Source organism: Ipomoea triloba, chromosome 1, assembly GCF_003576645.1.
Source record: "Ipomoea triloba cultivar NCNSP0323 chromosome 1, ASM357664v1".
Lineage (NCBI taxonomy): Eukaryota > Viridiplantae > Streptophyta > Magnoliopsida > Solanales > Convolvulaceae > Ipomoea > Ipomoea triloba.
This window is the reverse complement of record NC_044916.1, coordinates 13163439-13184827: the sequence shown is the minus strand read 5'-3', so window position 1 is coordinate 13184827 and position 21389 is coordinate 13163439. Positions and strand designations below refer to the sequence as shown.

The 21389-nt window shown below is 34.3% G+C and overlaps 2 protein-coding genes and 1 pseudogene across 2 annotated transcripts; all 3 read right to left on the bottom strand.

Moving 5' to 3' along the window:
• Positions 1-390: 390 nt before the first annotated feature.
• Positions 391-1141, bottom strand: LOC116000810 (basic form of pathogenesis-related protein 1-like). The gene has a single exon (XM_031240650.1). It carries the CDS (start codon positions 1060-1062, stop codon positions 565-567), a length of 498 nt encoding a protein of 165 aa, XP_031096510.1. The 5' UTR covers positions 1063-1141; the 3' UTR covers positions 391-564.
• An 8338-nt stretch (positions 1142-9479) lies between these two features.
• LOC116033865 lies at positions 9480-10009 on the bottom strand (annotated as a pseudogene).
• Positions 10010-18340: 8331 nt separating this feature from the next.
• LOC116015416 (basic form of pathogenesis-related protein 1-like) lies at positions 18341-19085 on the bottom strand. The gene has a single exon (XM_031255515.1). The coding sequence runs from the start codon at positions 19008-19010 to the stop codon at positions 18513-18515; it is 498 nt and encodes a 165-aa protein (XP_031111375.1). The 5' UTR covers positions 19011-19085; the 3' UTR covers positions 18341-18512.
• Positions 19086-21389: the final 2304 nt, after the last annotated feature.

Sequence of the window (21389 nt, the reverse complement as noted above, 5' to 3'; positions counted from 1 at the left end):
TAAATTTTAGTTTTTTAAATATAGGGACTATTTTGCTCCGGGCTATAAAATGTTTAGAGTTAAGATCATTTTGATAATAAGAAATTTGATCTGTTTTACCGAGAAGGTCTACAGTTCGAGTCCGTATAGCGCTACTTATATTTATTATAACAATAAAAAAGAAATTATAACAATAAAAAAAAAAAAGAAAAAATCATCTAAAATTTGTCTCATTTTCACTCATTATTTTTTCGTGTTAAGAACTCGCAACTGGTTGGTGTTGGTTAATCAAAATCAATTTATTCCTATGAGTTCACTCAGGGAAATCTTATAAGGCAGAACCAAAAAGAAAAAAAAGAAAAAATGGATATCAATGGACTCAGAAATAAATAAAGTATAGCTAGCCAGAAGTAAAAGAAAAAGTTCAAAATTGAATTCAACCAACATCCATGCATGAAACAGTAGTTGTTTCATGATAGTACATTAGTGCTAATATTGTAGTTTTTAAATATTTATATATTTTTTTTATAATGCATTGTCTGCATTTCACAAGATCATACTAATCAACAAGAAAAAAAATTATTTTTAATATGGACGTTCGCCCACATAGTTGCCTGGAGGGTAATAGTTGCAGGTGACAAACATCCAACCAGTTTTGCACGTAGCCCTAGCACAGCCAATACTCGTGGTGTCACGCCAAACCACCTGCGTATAATGGTGGCACTCTCCGCCGGTGCAAGAATTCGACGCCTGGTCATAGTATTTCTTCTCATCCATCCACAACTTCACGGAATCCGCCGGAGACAATTCGGCAGAAGCCATTGCGATGTTTTCTCCATATGGCCCTTGTGAGTGCTGTGCCGCACAGTCAGCAGACCTCTTGGTGGCATAGGATTCAGCGAAGTCTGCTAAGGTGGTGTTCCACTCAACCGGTGGAGCGCCGACCGTTTCTCGGGCCGCGTTATGTGCAGCAATAAACCCTTTAATGCAATCAGAATCACAGGCGACCTGTCCAAAAGATGGCTGGGCAATGGCGGCTAAGGCAATTATGGCAATAGAGACCTGCAGAAAAGAAAACTCCATTTCCTTTTTATTGTGATTTGCAGATCAGATGCAATAAAAAGGAAAAGTAAGAGGAAATGGAAAAATGTAGTCTTTCTGCAGAGATGCAATATAATGACCATTGGCATTGGGTTATAGGGTATTTATAGGAATGTATGTATCCTAAAAGAACGGATATCTTTGAATAATTTCTATGGCCTACAAATACAAGAATAATGGTGACCTCACAAATATTGATCAATGCATTTAATAAGGAAACACAAATATTTCTGGGTAGAGTATCTATAGGAAGAAAGTTAGGTAGGTAGGTTGAAAAAAATTAGTTCTGATGACAAGTAAATGTCTAGGAGGGGTGAATAAAATTTTTTTATTTTACAAAAAATACACAAAAAGTGTACAACAAAAAATCATAAACTTGCCAAATCTAATTTCAAAATCTCCATTTCCACTTGTTTTGAGATTGTATATATATATTCTAACACTATTTGCAAATAATTAATCTAATTTCAGAATCTCCATTAATCCCCTGGTAACTTTGATGCAAACAGCAAAAAAAGATAAAGATTGGAAGCTTGTCAGACAGCCAAGATACCATCCCACAGCTCCACACTACGAGGCTGGCATGGGCTGATAATCATGCTCTAGTATCCTAGCCTCAACGTAACTCATCCACCAGGTTTAATGAATACATCTTTTGAAACCTCTTTTCTTTCAAACCCTTAAGCTCTACCAACCACTTTCTTTATCAAATTAAAGCTTTTTAGTTAAGTTTGCCAAAAATTCACATCTTAGCTTCTAACAGATAATAAGCTTTATTGGCTCATCTCACTATAAGATCTATTAATTTAACTCTTTTCCATCTCTACTGTTGAAAGGTCTATTGATTTGTGAAGCTCTATCATTTTAAGTTCTTCGGGAACTAGGATCCGTTGTGATCATAAGATTTTTATTGCAATTTGATTCTATGTCATTCCCCTATTATAGGTTGTTCGGCTACATGATTGAATCCCAGTTGTTTGAAAGTTCTTCAATGATAAGTTTTTCTCGAAATGTAGTCTTCTGTTTTCCATCTTTGGTGCATGCATGTAGCCCTGGTTCTTGACATTTCTAAGTTATGTTTTGCCGTTTAATAAAACTTTTTAAGTAATAAAAAGTTACATAATATTTGGGAGAAGGCTTAGGGGTTCTTCACCAACATCATTGAAGTTAGGTTTATTTAGCGATATATTCATTTTAAAATCATTTGTATTAATGATTTTGAAGAAGTTTCCGCGAATTTGTGTAGTCACTAGTATAATAGATGGAGATGTTTATAAATTAAATTGATCCATAGAGAAGGAACTAAACATACTATTATTGTTCAGTGCGATGTACGGATACATTTTATAACAATTGTTTTTAATACTATAGTAATTAAATAAATCATTAGACAATTAAACAGTAGTTGTTTAGGGAAAAAGACATTTAAGTATCTTAACTAATTACATGATTTCACTAAATATTGGAATAAACTTAAATTACATGTTAGTTATACATTGAACACTTCATGGTACACTACATACGTTGGTAGTTGAAGTAGTCATTACATATTAATATTTTCAACCCATTTGAATTTCCCACTATGGAAGCAGCAACATACAATTGGCAATGAACAAATACTGACTTCTTAAAAGTGACCTAACATGTGTAAGTGTTTGACCTTGACTCTTGCTAATTGCCATTGCATATGACAACATTAAAGAGAATGGTCTTCTTTGAAATTTGAACATGATACACTAATTGACACTAATAAAATAATAGTATTTTATTAACACATTAATACTAATAATATTATTAACACATTTGGACAACAATACTCTTACTAATAATAATAATATTATTATTATTACTTTAAAATTTAAAAATTACAACATAATAATAATAATAATAATAATAATAATATAAGAAGGCCGGTCAACCCCTTTTCCATCTCTGTGTTCACTCTTCAAACAATCCATCCATTTCCAGCAACTTCCCCATCTCTACGCTTTCTGTTTCGCAAGTTCAAAGCATTTTAGCTCGAATAGTCCACCATATATCACAGCTCAACAATTATTCTCGTGAAGCGAAAGAATGTATGGTCGTATGTATGGCTTAATTTGATGCGAACCTGGTTGGCCCGATATTCTCTTCACACTCTAATTTAAAAAGGATTTTTTTAAGAATGATTTATTAGGTTTGGTGTGATCAATTTGTAGGTTTAATTTAGGTTGGGTAAATGGTTGTTTTTGAGTTTTGGCGGATAGCGTGTAAGACATTTCTCTAATATAAATATATTATATATTGTGGGCCTTAATAATGTGGTGCGAGTAGACTAGACCCATTTAATTTATAGGTTGGATTGGACATCATCTAGGTTTTGTCCAATGCACCATTATGCCTATATAAAGCTTGCATTGATGGGATGCAGGACAGACAATCATATAGGACCTATAGTTATGGCACTCATACTACTCAAAAGTATCGTGATCTAGGGTTCTGAGGTAAGTGTGAGACAAAACGACTAACACCCTGCAGATCTACAGTTCAAGAGGCAACACAACAAGGTATCAACTATGGCTGGAGATCAACACGACTTATGCTTCCACTACTACGAGTTAAGTTTCTCGTAGATTCATTATGTATGATTAGACTATATTTATGATCTTACATTTGGTATCAAGAGCCTTTATTAATCTCTGTCTGGTTGATTGTATTGCCTAAAAATCAACATTAATTTCATATATATTAAGTTTTGTATATGATTTTTTTGGACTGTTGAAGTTTAAGTTTTGTATATGATTTTTTTGGACTGTTGAAGTTTAATATTTGGACTGCTGAATTAATTTTGGAATTAAGAAATTCTAATTTCATTTTTTTAATCGCGAAATTATTTTTTTTCTTTTCCGGTGATCGAGTTAAAAAAAAAAATACCTTGTTTCCCTCCGTCGCCGTTGTCTATTGAGCCAAGTTTGCGAGGAAGACGGAGCATCAACGGATTTGGTCACCGGTTATCGACAGCGAGCTTCAGGCGACGACGACGCTACATGGTTTCATCGACGACACAACAGGCGAGGCTAGCCGACTACTTTGTTTTCCCCGCGACTGCTTCGTTTTTCCGGCGATGGGTTGTCACTGTTCTTCAAGCTCCAGTTGAGGTCGTGGCTGAGGGCGTTTGGCACTGTAGAGAAGCTGTTGCGGCTCCCCAGCGCCGTACCTGCTTCCTTCTCTCCTCCAGTAGATGCCAGCGGCGTTTGCTGTTGCGGCTCCTCAAGTTCTAGTCGACAACGTAACCGCTGCAACTTGGTGAACCGGCGGCTTCTCCCCTTCTTCCCTGGTTAACGACAGCGGTTGCACTAGTTTGGTGACGTTGGAAGAAGACGGAGAACGTACGTACTGGTACATTCATTACCAAAATTTGCAATTTCCTTTTTTTTCTATATTTACCATATATTTGTTTGCCTTATTTAATAACCTTGATTAATATTATAAATAATTTTTGGAAAATGGTAAATATATAGTAATATTATACATAGTGATTTTGGTAAATGGTAATTATTTGGTTTAATATTGCCATATTAATATTACCTTAATTAATATTGTATATTATTTTGACAATGGTAAATGTATGGTAATTACTTGTTTTGGAATATTAATGTCCTTTAGTTTTTCCTTCATTGTAGTATTAAATTCATAATTAAATTATTATTCAATTTTGAACAAATTATTAAGTTTTAATTTTTTTGAATTTTAATTTTAATAATGAATATTCGGTTTAAATTGTATTCAGTGTTACAATTTAAATATTTAATTGTGGAGTTTGAGTTCGTAATATGCATAATCTGAGCATGCTATACATGTTTTTTTATTGCACTGATTATATTATTTGATTGTTATAATTATGTCTTTAGAAAAGCATGTTCATTAAGATTGAATTTAAAGCCTTTTAGGACTGAATTAATTGCTTATTATGCATGATTTAGTAGCTTTTAGGTGAATTTAGTGCCTTTAAGTCAATACTTCATTCTTACTTCTTTTGGAGGATTTCAAAGCACATAAAGTACATAAAACTCTTCATAGTACTACGCTATTTAAAGCCTTATCCTTAGATGAATCTACATTTATATAGACCAACCAAACGATTTTACTTCAAATATGAGAACACATGATTTAGGGAAGTTTCTTGCGGAGGAATACTAGTTCCCTAGCCTTGGCTTTCACGCCTTGCTGGCTCAAACCACCATATTGCTACTAGTCGCCTTGCGACGCTACTCTATCTAAGGAGTTGGTTTTTAATGGAGTCTTAGCACCAACCAACTTTCCTGGGAGTATATCTAAGGATTGTGTATTATGTTTTGGTTTAATTTGTTTGATTAGGCTTTAAATACCCTTGCCATTGTGATTATGTTCAGTTTTGGTCAATTAAAGAGTAGCTAAGCATCTTAAATTTACAGAAATTACATATTAAGGATTAATCAGATTAAGTTTATGCAAGAAACCATGTAGTTAACTCTGCATTATATGACGAAATTTAACCCACATGCAATTTTGTTATATTTAAAGGGTTAATTAGGATAAAATACTAAACTATGATCATAATTTGCCCACTGGGATTATGCATCGCCATATAGCTTGGTAGTTTTGTCATTAAGGGTGGATAAACATTACCCAAACCGTACCCATTTCGTTTCCACCATTCAGTTTTGGTAATATTATGTACTTCGGTTACTCTCTCTCTCTCTATTATGTGTATTAAAAATCCTAACCAAGCCTTAAGTTAATCGCTAATTTGGACTAGTCACATATGTTATCTTTACAAATATGGAAATATTAAGAAGGTGTCTTACCATAATTTGGTTGTCATTGTTAAATATTAATGGTGGTTATAATGTTGATTATTACCATAAAATATTTTAATTAATGAAACCATTAATATTAATATGGTATTCAGTTATAAACCCTGAATTATTTCCAATTAAGTTTATATGACAATGTTTCAGTTAAATAAATATTTTGGTTATTATTATATTCTTAGCATTTTTCGGATTTTAAATTTTATTAAGTTTCAAAATTATATCCAAGAATGTTTCTATAGTTAGTGGTTTTAACTATTGTTTTTCCATATTTAGTCTCCTATTTAATGTGATAATATTATTATGGCTATTTCGTTTTGAATTATTTGCAATTTGCCATTAATGATAATAATATTATTAATTAGGTTATGGAGAATCAATTTAGTAATTTTGAAAGAAAAAAACATATTTGCTAAGGCAACTAGCTATTGCTACTAATTCCATAATTTTTTATGTTCTTTGAATTATGATTTTAGTTCGTTATTCTCATATTTGGTTAAGTATGAATAATGAATATTTAGTGTAAATTCGTACTTTATAGTTCGTTCATACTCTTTAAATTGTTTCATGAATTTGATCACATTAAGTGCATAATATTAGGATTAATTATGCAATTAGGTTTTGTGAGATTTTGATTTACAAATGACAATATATATTCTGGTTAGATATTGTTGAAATTTGTAAATTAGGTCTATTTCTCATAAATTTGATCTTTATGTATTAAAAGATTTTAATGGGCAAGTTTGAAATTTCATGAATATATTTATTACTTTACTATTCAAAAATTTGGGTCTCTTTGGTTTGGACTCATTAGAGTTTGAATATTAAGTTTATGCTTTGGAAGCTCATATTAAAAATTGTCTTAAGTTATGCGATTTGTTTAGAATATATGAGGTAAATGCCTAATTTTATGCATATTAATTTGTCCAACGTATAATATTTTGTTATGCAAAATATTTTTTTTTATTATGCCTTTAGCAATGCATAAATTTAGGATGGAATTATATTAGTTCCTAATTAAGTTGGACTTATGCATAAACTTTAGTTACGGTAGTGCCTGAATTTAAGCACATTTGGTCCATTGATTTAGTTCACCCATCTAAGCTTTAATCATAGGTGACCCATGCAATTTTGGTGTATACCCTACAATTTTAGGTTTATACCCCCAAACAGTTATACATTGAGTGCATATGAATTTGGGAGGCATACTAGTTTTATGGCTATGACTTAAGAACATCTTGTGCCACTAGTCTCCGTAAATATCATATATTTGGATTTTCCCATCACGATCTAGTATAATCTGTTTGTTAAAAGAAAATTTAATTTCATTCCTTGCCAATGTGATTTGATTTCAGTTCATTAAAGCATAGACATAGCATCTTTAATTTACTGATTTCTCTCAAGTTTGAATCACATAAAGGTTAGGCAATGAATTGATAATTGTGTAGTGATCTTATAATTTTAATTTGGTTGTGGAGTAGCCATAGCATCCTTAAGTCAGTTAAAATTATATATTGAGCGATTTATGTTGATCACATAAAGTTTTAGACATATCATTTGTGATTAATTGTATTTAATATGATGGAATTTAGCCCACAAGCAATTTCGTTATATTTGTATGATTAATTAGGATTAAATACTAGACTATGATCATAATTTAGCCCACAGGCAGTTATGTATCGGAATGTAGTTTAGTAGTTTTATCAGTTATTATGGAAACAAATAAATTTATTTAGTTAATGATTATTTGTAAATAATTTCATCTCTATCATAAAGTTTAATTTTATGATGCAAACGTTAGATCATATTTCTTAATTTACCCACAAGGATTAAGAAAAGTTTTATCATAATAGTTGTAATGAATCTCGTTGATTAAAACTTTAGCTTGCAAGCAAGTCTTATATCAATTGATTTTTCAACTCATTTGATAATTGTTTTATCATAAAATTTCAGTTGGATCTAATTGAGTAAAACTTTAGCCCACAGACAAGTTTTATGTCTCTAGATTCTTCTGTCTATTTAATAATTGAGATGAAATATTATCATAATGGGGCGTTTGGTTCACGGAATCTTGGATTATCCCAGGTGATAGGATTACCTCCAGGAAGGTAGTATGAGATTTTGGAAATGTAAGATTACCTGATGTGTTTGATTTAGATTGTGGAATATAATATTACTTTGTTTGGTTAAGGGTTATATTTTAGGTTATATGGATCAATTTATTATAATGTCTTTATATATATATATATATATATATATATATATATAGAGTCATGATCAGGTGCGGCCGTGCTCTCCCGTGTGGCCGTGCGGTTCACACCACTCAATGTTACAAAATACACCACTCAATGTTAAGAAACACACCACACAAATATACACTGTGGTGTGTTTCTTAATATTGTGGTGTGTTTCATTGTGGTGTGTTTTTCTTAATATTGAGTGGTGTATTTCGTAACATTGAGTGGTGTGTGACCACACGGCCGCACGGGAGAGCACGGCCGCACCTGAAATTATTTCTATATATATATATATATTTATTTATTTATTTATTTATTTGTTTATTTATTTATTTATTTATTTATTTATTTATTTATTTATTTATAGGTGTGTCTTTATTGTGTTTATGAAAATTAATATAATTCTAAAAACAAAATATAAAATAATTTTAGGAAAATCTTCCTAATTAATTTATAAAACTAATTATTCTAAAATATTCCAGTAAACAATTTTTGATTCCCGTGCCCACAACATAGTTTCTCTCAATTCTTTTTAATACCCATCTAAGATGTGTAGATCGTAGCAGTTCCTTTCAATTTATAGATTGAATCTTGCATAAAAGGTAACTTGCATACTATGTTTGTCACGAAATTAAATTTATATTCTATGATACAAATTGCCTGATTTTAATATTTACGAAATCCTAACTGTTTAACGCAAATGTAAATTAAAAAACACATGCATTACATTTTTGTATAAGCATTTCATACTGAGGTGTATCTTAATCCGTAGTCGGTAGTATATTTGTTGGATTCGCTAATTTAATTTCCCGTTTGCTACAAATTTAATTTGGTTCAATTTCTAGGAAGAATTGTGCAGTAAAGCTAATTTCTAGATTTCACCTAACAATTGTACCCTCTTATTGAAGCAGAGATTGGATGAAGAGCTCTCCGACAAGTGAAGGCAACCGGTTGACTCTCTGACCATTAACGACGGTAACTGTCACTAGTACAAAAATGACCATAAATATAAGACAATTTGGGTTTAAAGTTAAAACACCGGACGCGTAAAGTGACGCGGTGACATTTTTGTAATTAAAAGTTGACTAATTAATTTTTTATTTATTTTTGAGTTAATACCCAATATAGTCCTTGACTATAGTGGTTTTACTCAATTTAGTCCTTTGTACTCTATTTAGTCCTCGACTTTAATGGTTTTACACACTTTAGTCCTTTGTTAAGAATTCTGTTGGTTAGCTGTTAATAATAAGGTTAACATGGTAATTTCATTTCCTTTTTATTTTTTATCAGATCAATTATTAATTATCTTTCCTAATTTCTCTCCCTCTTCTCAGTTTTCTACCGATATAATTCCCCCTCCCCTGGGGAAAATCTCCGCCAGAACGACGAAAGTCGTGGCGCTTGGCCCGAAGTTGGCGAAGAAGAACGTTAGGGAGTACATTATCACAAACCCAATCATGTTCTCTTTATGCGTCCAGTGATCGTAAGGAATGGGTAACGCGAACATGGACATTGTTATGAAGATGAATCCCATTAATTGGATGGCGAATCGGCCGATTTTGTCAATTAGCTTCACTGTGAACCAGTACCCCGGCACGGTGCTGCAAACGGCGATCAGCGTTTGGTCTTTGGCGATCCTAAAAACTTCTTCAATGGCGTTCATCGTCTCTGGATTGGGAATTCATCCTATTGCTTTGAATATATCTTTCAGGAAAAGCTGTTGGCTGTAGAAAGCAATGTCTAGCAAGAACCATGTGTTCGTTGTTCCCAATAAATGAGCCCGTGACGCCGAAGAAATTTCCAGGAAAATAACTCGAAATCGTTGCCGGATTCCTGCGAAATCTTGTCGACTTTCTTCATCTGCTACGATTTCCACCAGCATAAATTAGTACAACTCTAAGGATGAGACTTATTGCCATTCTTGATTTGAGTAGATAAGATTTACCAATTTATCGGACTCTTATTTGAGGGAATGGGAGGGGAGAATTGTATCGATAGAGGACTGAAAAGAGGGAGAGAAGTTAGGAAAAATAATTAATAATCATCTGATAAAAAATAAAAGAAAATGAAATTACTATGTTAACCTTGTTATTAACAGTCAACTAACGAAATTCTTAACAGAGGGCTAAAGTGTGTAAAAACATTAAAGTCGAGGACTAAATAGAGTACAAAAAGTCACTTAGGACAAAATTGAGTAAAACCACTATATAGTCGATGACTATATTAGGTATTAACTCATTTATTTTTAAATGCCTGACAATCTGCATCCGAAGTATATATCCACTTTGGACACAGATTGTCGGTGGCGTTCCACCATCTGCGTCCGAAGTACCCTACTTCGGACGGAGATTGTTTTCCTTTATTTATTTTATTTTTTTTTTTTAATTTATGGTTTTAGATCCCATCATTTTCAAATTTTCATTTCTGCACCACACCATCGCCGCACGTCACAGCTTCCATCATCTTCCCACCACTCACCACAGCCTCCGCTGCCGCCCCACTGCGTTTGGCATCGGATTCGCCACTCGGCGCCGGTCTCCACTGCTCGACGCATGCCGCTGCCCGCCGTCGCCGCACGCCGCTGCCCTCCATCGCTGCCGGTCTCCACTGCTTGCCGTTGCATGCCGGTCTGCTCTCCCTCGTCCGTTGTCACATTTTTGTTAATATTATTCAAAGGTAGGCCTTATGTACGTCATTATACTGCCTTTTACTTCAAATGGATATGCTATAATTCTTACTGTTATGGGCAAACCGGTTTGGTTCATAACAAGAAGAAACAGAAGCCTTCTTGTTCCCTTTATCACTTCACTATTTTCTTAATTATTTTTAGTTTTTCAGTTTGGCTGACAAACGTACACTAAAACCTTCTTAGAGATATGTGGCATTACCTGTACATTTTCTAATTAAAAAAAAAAGTAGAATCCTGAATCGATACTTGATATCCAGCAATCAGCTTAGACAACTCCGGACGCAAATGAACTATTTTATACTTGGTTTTTTTTTTTATTATCATAAATCTTGTACTAATTTAGGTCGTATTTATTTAATAATGATCAATTTAGTCTAAGATTTGAACATGCATGGTTATATACTTCAAAATAATTTATCAAAAAATATAAGTATCACGGGTCTCCAGTCTTTTGTTCTATGTTTTGTACTAAAGGACTTCAATTTTTTAATCCATATTTACTTAATGAATTTTATTTTTCAAATTTTAAGCATTCTGTCAAATTTTAAGCTGAATTTTATTTTTCAAAATTTAAGCTTTATGTCAGATTTTGCAAAATCATGTTTATGAATTGTATTTTTCTTGTTCTTCTACTTATTGAATCCAAAACAAATTACATGAAGTGTTCAAAAATTTTCAAAAACATATTTAAAATGATTGTGAACAAGAAAATATGAAAAGTATATATATATTTGAATTTCAAAAGTGCGCGGGTACAAAATCTCTATCAATGAAATCCTCTGATTCTCCACTTAGTTGACTTGACTTGAAACTTTGGCTGAAGGGCCTCCAGAATGCGGCTTGTTCTTCAAAGAAGGGCTTTGTTGCTTGATCTTCGTTGAAGGGCCTCCGGTCTTAAATTGGCTTGATCTTCAGTCCCACTTTAGTTTCACTTGATCACTTGAATCGTTTGATCTTCAATCCACTTTTGCCGAGCTTCGGTATGTATTTCTGCAGGGCTTCTTTATTGACTTCTGAAATCTTTACTCCAGAGAGAAGTGGAGCTTCAAGTGATCATTGAGAATGAAATGAATGTCTCTATTTATAGGGGTGAGAATGTGAGACTCCCACTCCATCTAGAACTCTTTGATATTATCTCAAAATTAATAAATAAATATTTGAGATAATATAAAGAGTTATCCAAAATGTATTTAGTCACCATAATGTCTAGGTTCATGATCCTATCACAACTATAATATCTTAAATAATAATAATATATAATTTGACTAAATCTTTATCAAATAATTAAATTAAGTAGGTAAATAACATAACCCAAATTAATTTAATTAATTGATATACAGGTTCAAATAATATGCGGTCCAATATTAATAACCAATTTAATTCCATCAAAATTTCCGTGTCTACAAATTGCCACCTCGAGACTTGCTTGAATCTGTCACGTGAGAGCGCATCCAGCTTGAAAGTGCATATTCAAGGAAGTCTCGACACCATATGAAGCAGTTTATCCTCGTACTACGGAGACTGAAATGATATGAAGCAGTTTATCCTCGTACTAAGGAGATTGAAATGATTTGAAGCAGTTTATCCTCGTACTACGGAGACTGAAATGATATGAAGCAGTTTATCCTCGTACTAAGGAGATTGAAATGATTTGAAGCAGTTTATCCTCGTACTACGGAGACTGAAATGATATGAAGCAGTTTATCCTCGTACTAAGGAGATTGAAATGATTTGAAGCAGTTTATCCTCGTACTACGGAGACTGAAATGATATGAAGCAGTTTATCCTCGTACTAAGGAGATTGAAATGATTTGAAGCAGTTTATCCTCGTACTACGGAGACTGAAATGATATGAAGCAGTTTATCCTCGTACTAAGGAGATTGAAATGATTTGAAGCAGTTTATCCTCGTGCTAAAGGAGATTGAAATAATTTGAAGCAGTTTATCCTCGTGCTAAAGGAGATTGAAATGATTTGAAACAGTTTATCCTCGTGCTACAGGAGATTGAAATGATTTGAAGCAGTTTATCCTCGTGCTAAAGGAGATTGAAATGATTTGAAGCAGTTTATCCTCGTGCTAAAGGAGGATTGAAATGATTTGAAGCAGTTTATCCTCGTGCTAAAGGAGATTGAAATGATTTGAAGCAGTTTATCCTCGTGCTAAAGGAGATTGAAATGATTTGTGTTTTCAATTCATATTGAGGAAGCTTGACAAGTATTGCCTCCATCATAGATAGTGGTATAATATGATGATGCACATTCTTCTCCATCACATGGGTTGATTTGAGGAATTTTCATCTCCATTTCTTGGTTAGTTGGAGTATGGAACCACTTCGGCACATAGTCCGCCAATGTGATTGGGACTCGTACTTTCATATGGTGGTTGCAAGTTTTCCCATCAATAGGGACCTTTAACACTCTCTTCTTGACCCACATTTTCATAACTTGCTTAGGTAGTCGTGTTGCATCACAAACTTGTTGTTTAACATGCTTAGCACCAAAACGAGTACCATGTCTAGCTTTGACATCATATGACTTGACGTTAAGAGGGAGTTGACGCTTATGTCGTTTCTCATTTCCTTTCACATTGTTTCTCTTAACGAGTAGTGAAGTAGATTTATTGCATGAGATGGAAACTTGATTGGTGCTTGCTATGGAATCTGCAAGTTCAACTTTCCCCTGTTGAGCTAACTCCATTACTTTATCCTTAAAGACAAAGCAATTGTCAATTGGATGTCCGACGAGTCTATGGTACTTGCAGTAACTCGGATCATCTACCATTGATGCCTCATGTGATCGCCTCATATCTGGCAAATCAATGAGATTGTGCTTTAATAGTTCATCAAACATATGTGAGACATCAGAATCCAAGAATTGATACTGCTTGTTTTGTCTTTCCCTTAGAGAAAGCCGTCTACCACCCCGCAATGGCATAGAAGCATCCTTAAACCCACTAGCAACTTTAGTGAATATCCGAGATGGTTGAGTATTCACATACATAGCATCCATGCTTTCGTATTTCTGAAAGGGTTTGCCTCCATTTTCAACATCATGACTCTTGCCCCCATTATAGAAGCTTTGGATGAGTGTGTTTTGTCCACCATTAGCAGCTATGCTTAATTCCATATCATGGGCGTAACTAGATAATTCCTCGAAGGTCTTAGGCTTGAGCCCTTGGAGGATGTAGGAGAGCTTAAAGTGCATGCCCTGGATGCACATTTCAATCGCAGAGCTCTGTGAAATCTTTTCCTTGCAATTTAAGCACAACTCCCTCCATCTTTCAATGTAAGTAGTTGAGCATTCACCCTCCCTTTGGCGGGCGGTGGTGAGTTCTAATAAGCTGGTGGTTCTTCTCGTGCTATAGAAGCGGGTCAAGAACTCTAGCTCCATGTCATGCCAACTATCAATGCAACCGGGCTCCAAGTCAGTGTACCAATTGAATGCAGTGCCCTTCAAAGAGCGGACGAACTGCTTGACAAGAAGATCTCCATATGTCCCAGCGTCGTTACATGTTTCCACGAAGTGGGCGATGTGTTGTCTTGGATTGCCTTTCCCATCGAATTGTTGAAATGTTGGAGGTTGATAGCCAACGGGCATCTTCAAATCCTCTATCCTTTGGGTGTATGGCTTGGAGTAAGTGTATGAATGATGTCCTCCCTCGAGCTTTCCTTTGATAGCTCCCATGATGAACTCGTTAAGTCGATCTACTGGTATCATGCCCCCAGTGACTGGAATGCTCATATCCGAAGCTGGTATGTGCGACGTTGATTCATCGTGTATCGTAGTTCGCCCAATGCGAGTTGGAGACTGTGAGATGTCTTCTCCTTGAACCTCGGGTTGTTTCCCAGGAGCCTTACTAGTTTCGCCATTTCTTGTGCTCTCGACCTTTTCAACTAAGTCGTTGATTCTCTTTTCTTGGCTTTGAATGAGGTTAGTCATCCCTTCAAGAGCCTTAGTGATGCCAGCAAGTTGATCCTCTATAGATGTTGCGCTTGTTGTCATAGCAGGCATGATGGTATAGATGCGTGACCATTCTGGCGCAGCTTTCCACACGTTGGATGTCAGCGATGTTGGTAACGAGCCTCCAGTGTTAGCGTTTCCTTTTGGGGATGTTCTACTCATACTATCAGCAGCTTCTTTCAAAGATGTTGGACTCCCGCTACATGTCGCTTCTTTTGGAGATGTTGGACTCTCGCTATATGCCGCTTCTTTCGAAGATGTTGGGCTCTCGCTATATGCCGCTTCTTTCGGAGATGTTGGGCTCTCACTATCTGCCACTCCTTTTAGGGATGTTGGACTCTTGCTATTCGTCGCTCCTTTTGGGGTAGTTGACTTCCCGCTATCAACTGCTCCTCTCAAAGAAGTTGGCTTCCCACTACTGGTTGTTCCTTTTGAAGATGTCGACCTTCTGCTATCGTTTGCTCCTTCCGAAGAAGGCGACATTCCACTACCAGCTGCTTCTTTCGAAGAAGTCGACCTTTTTCTATCGTTTGCTCCTTTCGAAGAAGTCGGCATCTCGCTACTAGTTGCTCCTTTCGAAGATGGTAGATCCGCAACGTAGGTAGCCTTCCTCAGGATAGTAGGGGTTGTTTTGAATCTTTGAATCATGCGTCGAACGATGGGCTCAGATTCAGACGATCGCATTCCTAAGCTCCTTGCGTGGCTCCTGGTTAATGGTCCTTCGGTTTCTCGGCTAGCTTCGTAACTAGCTGTTGATGAAGACTTGGAACTAGCAGCTTGGGCAAAGGACTTCTTGAACACCGAGCTTCTTGACGCCATTCAGATTGCTGGTAGAGTTGCTTGTTGAGTTGATCGATAGTGAAGAGATGAGAGGTAGAGATGTCCCACTGGGTGTGCCAAAATCTGTGAACAAGAAAAAGTGAAAAGTATATATATTTGAATTTCAAAAGTGCGCGGGTACAAAATCTCTATCAATGAAATCCTCTGATTCTCCACTTAGTTGACTTGACTTGAAACTTTGGCTGAAGGGCCTCCGGAATGCGGCTTGTTCTTCAGAGAAGGGCTTTGTTGCTTGATCTTCGTTGAAGGGCCTCCGGTCTTAAATTGGCTTGATCTTCAGTCCCACTTTAGCTTGACTTGATCACTTGAATCGTTTGATCTTCAATCCACTTTTGCCGAGCTTCGGTATGTATTTCTGCAGGGCTTCTTTATTGACTTCTGAAATCTTTACTCCAGAGAGAAGTGGAGCTTCAAGTGATCATTGAGAATGAAATGAATGCCTCTATTTGTAGGGGTGAGAATGTGAGACTCCCACTCCATCTAGAACTCTTTGATATTATCTCAAAATTAATAAATAAATATTTGAGATAATATAAAGAGTTATCCAAAATGTATTTAGTCACCATAATGTCTAGGTTCATGATCCTGTCACAATTATAATATCTTAAATAATAATAATATATAATTTGACTAAATCTTTATCAAATAATTAAATTAATTAGGTAAATAACATAACCCAAATTAATTTAATTAATTGATATACAAGTTCAAATAATATGCGGTCCAATATTAATAACCAATTTAATTCCATCAAAATTTCTGTGTCTACAATGATATTTCAAGTTATATGCATATTAAGATGTGTTTAAATTTACAATGGCAAACAAAGTTATAATAGAATTGCCTTTGTCATCATCAACTTGTTTTCTCTTTGATCCTATATGTGTTCTCCCTATTGTTTAGCGTCTATAGAACATTAGAACCCTAAAGCACTGTTTTGCAGGTTTAAAATATGAATATTTACTAAGTCTTATTGAAGCACTAAATGAATTTGTAATTATTTATATCACTAAATTATGTTCGATTAATTAATTTATTAATACATTATAAAAATTGATAACTTAGAAATATTATAAAATGTATTTTAAAGTTTATTTTATTATTAATCACTAAATTGTGTTAGATTGATATATTAAGAAAAATTATAAAATACTTTAAATTTGGGTTTGGGATTTATTTTTATTGGGTTAGCTTTTAATATTGAAAATTATTAAGATGTATCCCTATCCTCAGTAATTTAGAGAAATCAAAATTCACATAGTTGTAATTATGCTAGCATTAATAGCTTGATTACTATTATACAAAATAGTTATTATATCATGATGATTTATATGTAGAATTCCTTTGAATATGGTAGGTGTATCGTCAAACCTAAAATAACTTTTTAAGTAAATTATGTTGTGCACACAATATTTTAAACTGAATTTTTATATTGTATTTAAGCCATTTAGCACATTTTCAATCTATAGATCTATTGTTGGAAGAACCAGAAAATTAAACACTTTAATTTATTTCTTAATTGAAACTCATTTAGGCCAAAGTTTGGGCACGCTCCGAGCCTAGGACAGTTATGGGCCTAGGTCGTGCCTAGATCCGGTCCTAGGCCAATTTCAAGCTGGGCCCCGGACTTTTTCTAATAAGACTAAGACGATCCCGATCCAAGCTAATCCCAGTGAAGCCCATGTCCAGTTTTTTAAGGTAGGTTTAATCCTGGACCAGAATCCACAATGCAAGGTGAACCTTGGTCCATGGTATAACAATTGCACCTATAGGGTATGTGTATTTCTAGTGCCTCCTATCAATAATGAAATCGAAGAGATATTTTGATTATATCAACCTGGTAAAAGAGAAGGAAAATAAATGTATATTCAGAAATTGGCTCTCATCCTCTTTTTAGGTTAATATTGAACACTCATAAAACCTCTCAATTTTCATGACCATATCATTGGTTATTACTTCCACCAGGGAAGTCACTCACTTGAAGAGGGCCCCAACCCTTGTTTGCTGAGCAGAGATGAGAGGAAGCAGATAGGCCGCCCTCGTGAAGCTGTACACTCCCTACGTGAAGCTGTACACTCCCTACATTGCTCAACCTGTTTCTCCAAACCGTTCTAAGGAGGGGGCTATTGAGTTACTTTGCATATCTATAAAAAAAAATTGGTATATTCCTACCATTCTCATGAAACAAGATTTATACATGTCATCATGTGTTTGTCACCTCACTTTTTGTAGTTTCATTTCATGGTTGACAATTTTGTAATCTTATTTCATGTTATTTGATATATATTATCATTTTTTTTTAGTATTACTTAATTTAAATTTTAGTTTTTTAAATATAGGGACTATTTTGGCCCGGGCTATAAAATGTTTAGAGTTAAGATCATTTTGATAATAAGCAATTTGATCTGTTTTACCGAGAAGGTCTACCGTTCGAGTCCCTATAGCCTTACTTATATTTATTATAACAATAAAAAATAAATTATAACGATAAAAAAAAAGAGAAAAAACCGTCTAAAATTTGTCTCATTTTCACTCATTATTTTTTCGTATTAAGAACTCGCAACTGGTTGGTGTTGGTTAATCAAAATCAATTTATTCCCATGAGTTCACTCAGGGAAATCTTATAAGGCAAGAACCAAAACCAAAAAAGAAAAAATGGATATCAATGGACTCAGAAAAAAATAAAGTATAGCTAGCCAGAAGTAAAAGAAAAAGTTCAAAATTGAATTCAATCAACATCCATGCATGAAATAGTAGTTGTTTCATGATAGTACATTAGTGCTAATATTTTACTTTTTAAATATTTATATATTTTTTATAATGCATTGTCTGCATTTCACAAGATCATACTAATCAACAAGAAAAAAAGTTGTTTTTAATATGGACATTCGCCCACATAGTTGCCTGGAGGGTAATAGTTGCAGGTGACAAACATCCAACCAGTTTTGCACGTAGCCCTAGCACAGCCAATACTCGTGGTGTCATGCCAAACCACTTGCGTATAATGGTGACACTCTCCGCCGGTGCAAGAATTCGACGCCTGGTCATAGTATTTCTTCTCATCCATCCACAACTTCACGGAATCCGCCGGAGACAATTCGGCAGAAGCCATTGCGATGTTTTCTCCATATGGCCCATGTGAGTGCTGCGCCGCACAGTCAGTAGACCTCTTGCTGGCATAGGATTCAGCAAAGTCTGCTAAGGTGGTGTTCCACTTAACCGGTGGAGCGCCGACCGTTTCTCGGGCCGCGTTATGTGCAACAATAAACCCTTTAATGCAATCAGAATCACAGGCGGCCTGTCCAAAAGATGGCTGGGCAATGGCGGCTAAGGCAATTATGGCAATAGAAACCTGCAGAAAAGAAAACTCCATTTCCTTTTTATTGTGATTTGCAGATCAGATGCAATAAAAAGGAAAAGTAAGAGGAAATGGAAAAATGTAGTCTTTCTGCAGAGATGCAATATAATGACCATTGGCATTGGGTTATAGGGTATTTATAGGAATGTATGTATCCTAAAAGAACGGATATCTTTGAATAATTTCTATGGCCTACAAATACAAGAGTAATGGTGACTTCACAAATATTGATCAGTGCATTTAATAAGGAAACGCAAATATTTCTGGGTAGAGTATCTATAGGAAGAAAGTTAGGTAGGTAGGTTGAAAAAAATTGGTTCTGGTGACAAGTAAATGTCTAGGGGGGGTGAATAAAATTTTTTTATTTTACAAAAAAATACAAAAAGTGTACAGCAAAAAATCATAAACTTGCCAAATCTAATTTCAAAATCTCCATTTCCACTTGATTTGAGATTGTATATATATTCTAACACGATTTGCAAATAATTAATCTAATTTCAGAATCTCCATTAATCCCTTGGTAACTTTGATGCAAACAGCAAAAAAAGATAAAGATTGGAAGCTTGTCAGACAGCCAAGATACCATCCCACAGCTCCACACTGCGAGGCTGGCATGGGCTGATAATCATGCTCTATTATCCTAGCGTCAACGTAACTCATCCACCAGGTTTAATGAATACATCTTTTGAAACCTCTTTTCTTTCAAACCCTTAAGCTCTACCAACCACTTTCTTTATCAAATTAAAGCTTTTTAGTTAAGTTTGCCAAAAATTCACATCTTAGCTTCTAACAGATAATAAGCTTTATTGGCTCATCTCACTATAAGATCTATTGATTTAACTCTTTTCCATCTATACTGTTGAAAGGTCTATTGATTTGCGAAGCTCTATCATTTTAAGTTCTTCGGGAACTAGGATCTGTTGTGATCATAAGATTTTGATTGTAATTTGATTCTATGTCATTCCCCTATTATAGGTTGTTCGGCTACATAATTGAATCCCAGTTGTTTGAAAGTTCTTCAATGATAAGTTTTTCTCGAAATGTAGTCTTCTGTTTTCCATCTTTGGTGCTTGCATGTAGCCCTGGTTCTTGACATTTCTAAGTTATGTTTTGCCATTTAATAAAACTTTTTAAGTAATAAAAAGTTACATAATATTTGGGAGAAGGCTTAGGGGTTCTTCACCAACATCATTGAAGTTAGGTTTATTTAGCGATATATTCATTTTAAAATCATCTGTATTAATGATTTTGAAGAAGTTTCCGAACTGAATTTGTGTAGTCACTAGTATAATAGATGGAGATGTTTATAAATTAAATTGATCCATAGAGAAGGAACTAAACATACTATTATTGTTCAGTGCGATGTACGGATACATTTTATAACAATTGTTTTAATACTATAGTAATTAAATAAATCATTAGACAATTAAACAGTAGTTGTTTAGGGAAAAAGACATTTAAGTATCTTAACTAATTACATGATTTCACTAAATATTGGAATATACTTAAATTACATGTTAGTTATACATTATTGAACACTTCATGGTACAATACATACATTAGTAGTTGAAGTAGTCATTACATATTAATATTTTCAACCCATTTGAATTTCTCACTGTGGAAGCAGCAACATACAATTGGCAATGAACAAATACCTGACTTCTTAAAAGTGACCCAACATGTGTAAGTATTTGACCTTGACTCTTGCTAATTGTCATTGCATATGACAACATTAAAGAGAATTGTCTTCTTTGAAATTTGAACATGATACACTAATTGACACTAATAAAATAATAGTATTTTATTAACACATTAATACTAATAATATTATTAACACATTTGGACAACAATACTCTTACTAATAATAATAATATTATTATTATTACTTTAAATATTAAAAATTACAACATAATAATAATAATAATAATATAAGAAGGCCGGTCAACGCCTTTTCCATCTCTGTGTTCACTCTTCAAACAATCCATCCATTTCCAGCAACTTCCCCATCTCTACGCTTTCTGTTTCGCAAGTTCAAAGCATTTTAGCTCGAATAGTCCACCATATATCACAGCTCAACAATTATTCTCGTGAAGCGAAAGAATGTATGGTCGTATATATGGCTTAGTTTGATGCGAACCTGGTTGGCCCGATATTCTCTTCACACTCTAATTTAAAAAGGATTTTTTAATAATGATTTATTAGGTTTGGTGTGATCGATTTATAGGTTTAATTTAGGTTGGGTAAATGGTTGTTTTTGAGTTTTGATGGATAGCGTGTAAGACATTTTTCTAATACAAATATTTTATATATTGTGGGCCTTAATAATGTGGTGCGAGTGGACTAGACCCATTTAATTTATAGGTTGGATTGGACATCGTCTAGGTTTTGTCCAAT

What these genes read in the sequence shown, in the direction of transcription:
- LOC116000810 (XM_031240650.1), bottom strand. Translation starts at nt 1,062, where the DNA reads ATGGAGTTTTCTTTTCTGCAGGTCTCTATTGCCATAATTGCCTTAGCC.
- LOC116015416 (XM_031255515.1), bottom strand. Translation starts at nt 19,010, where the DNA reads ATGGAGTTTTCTTTTCTGCAGGTTTCTATTGCCATAATTGCCTTAGCC.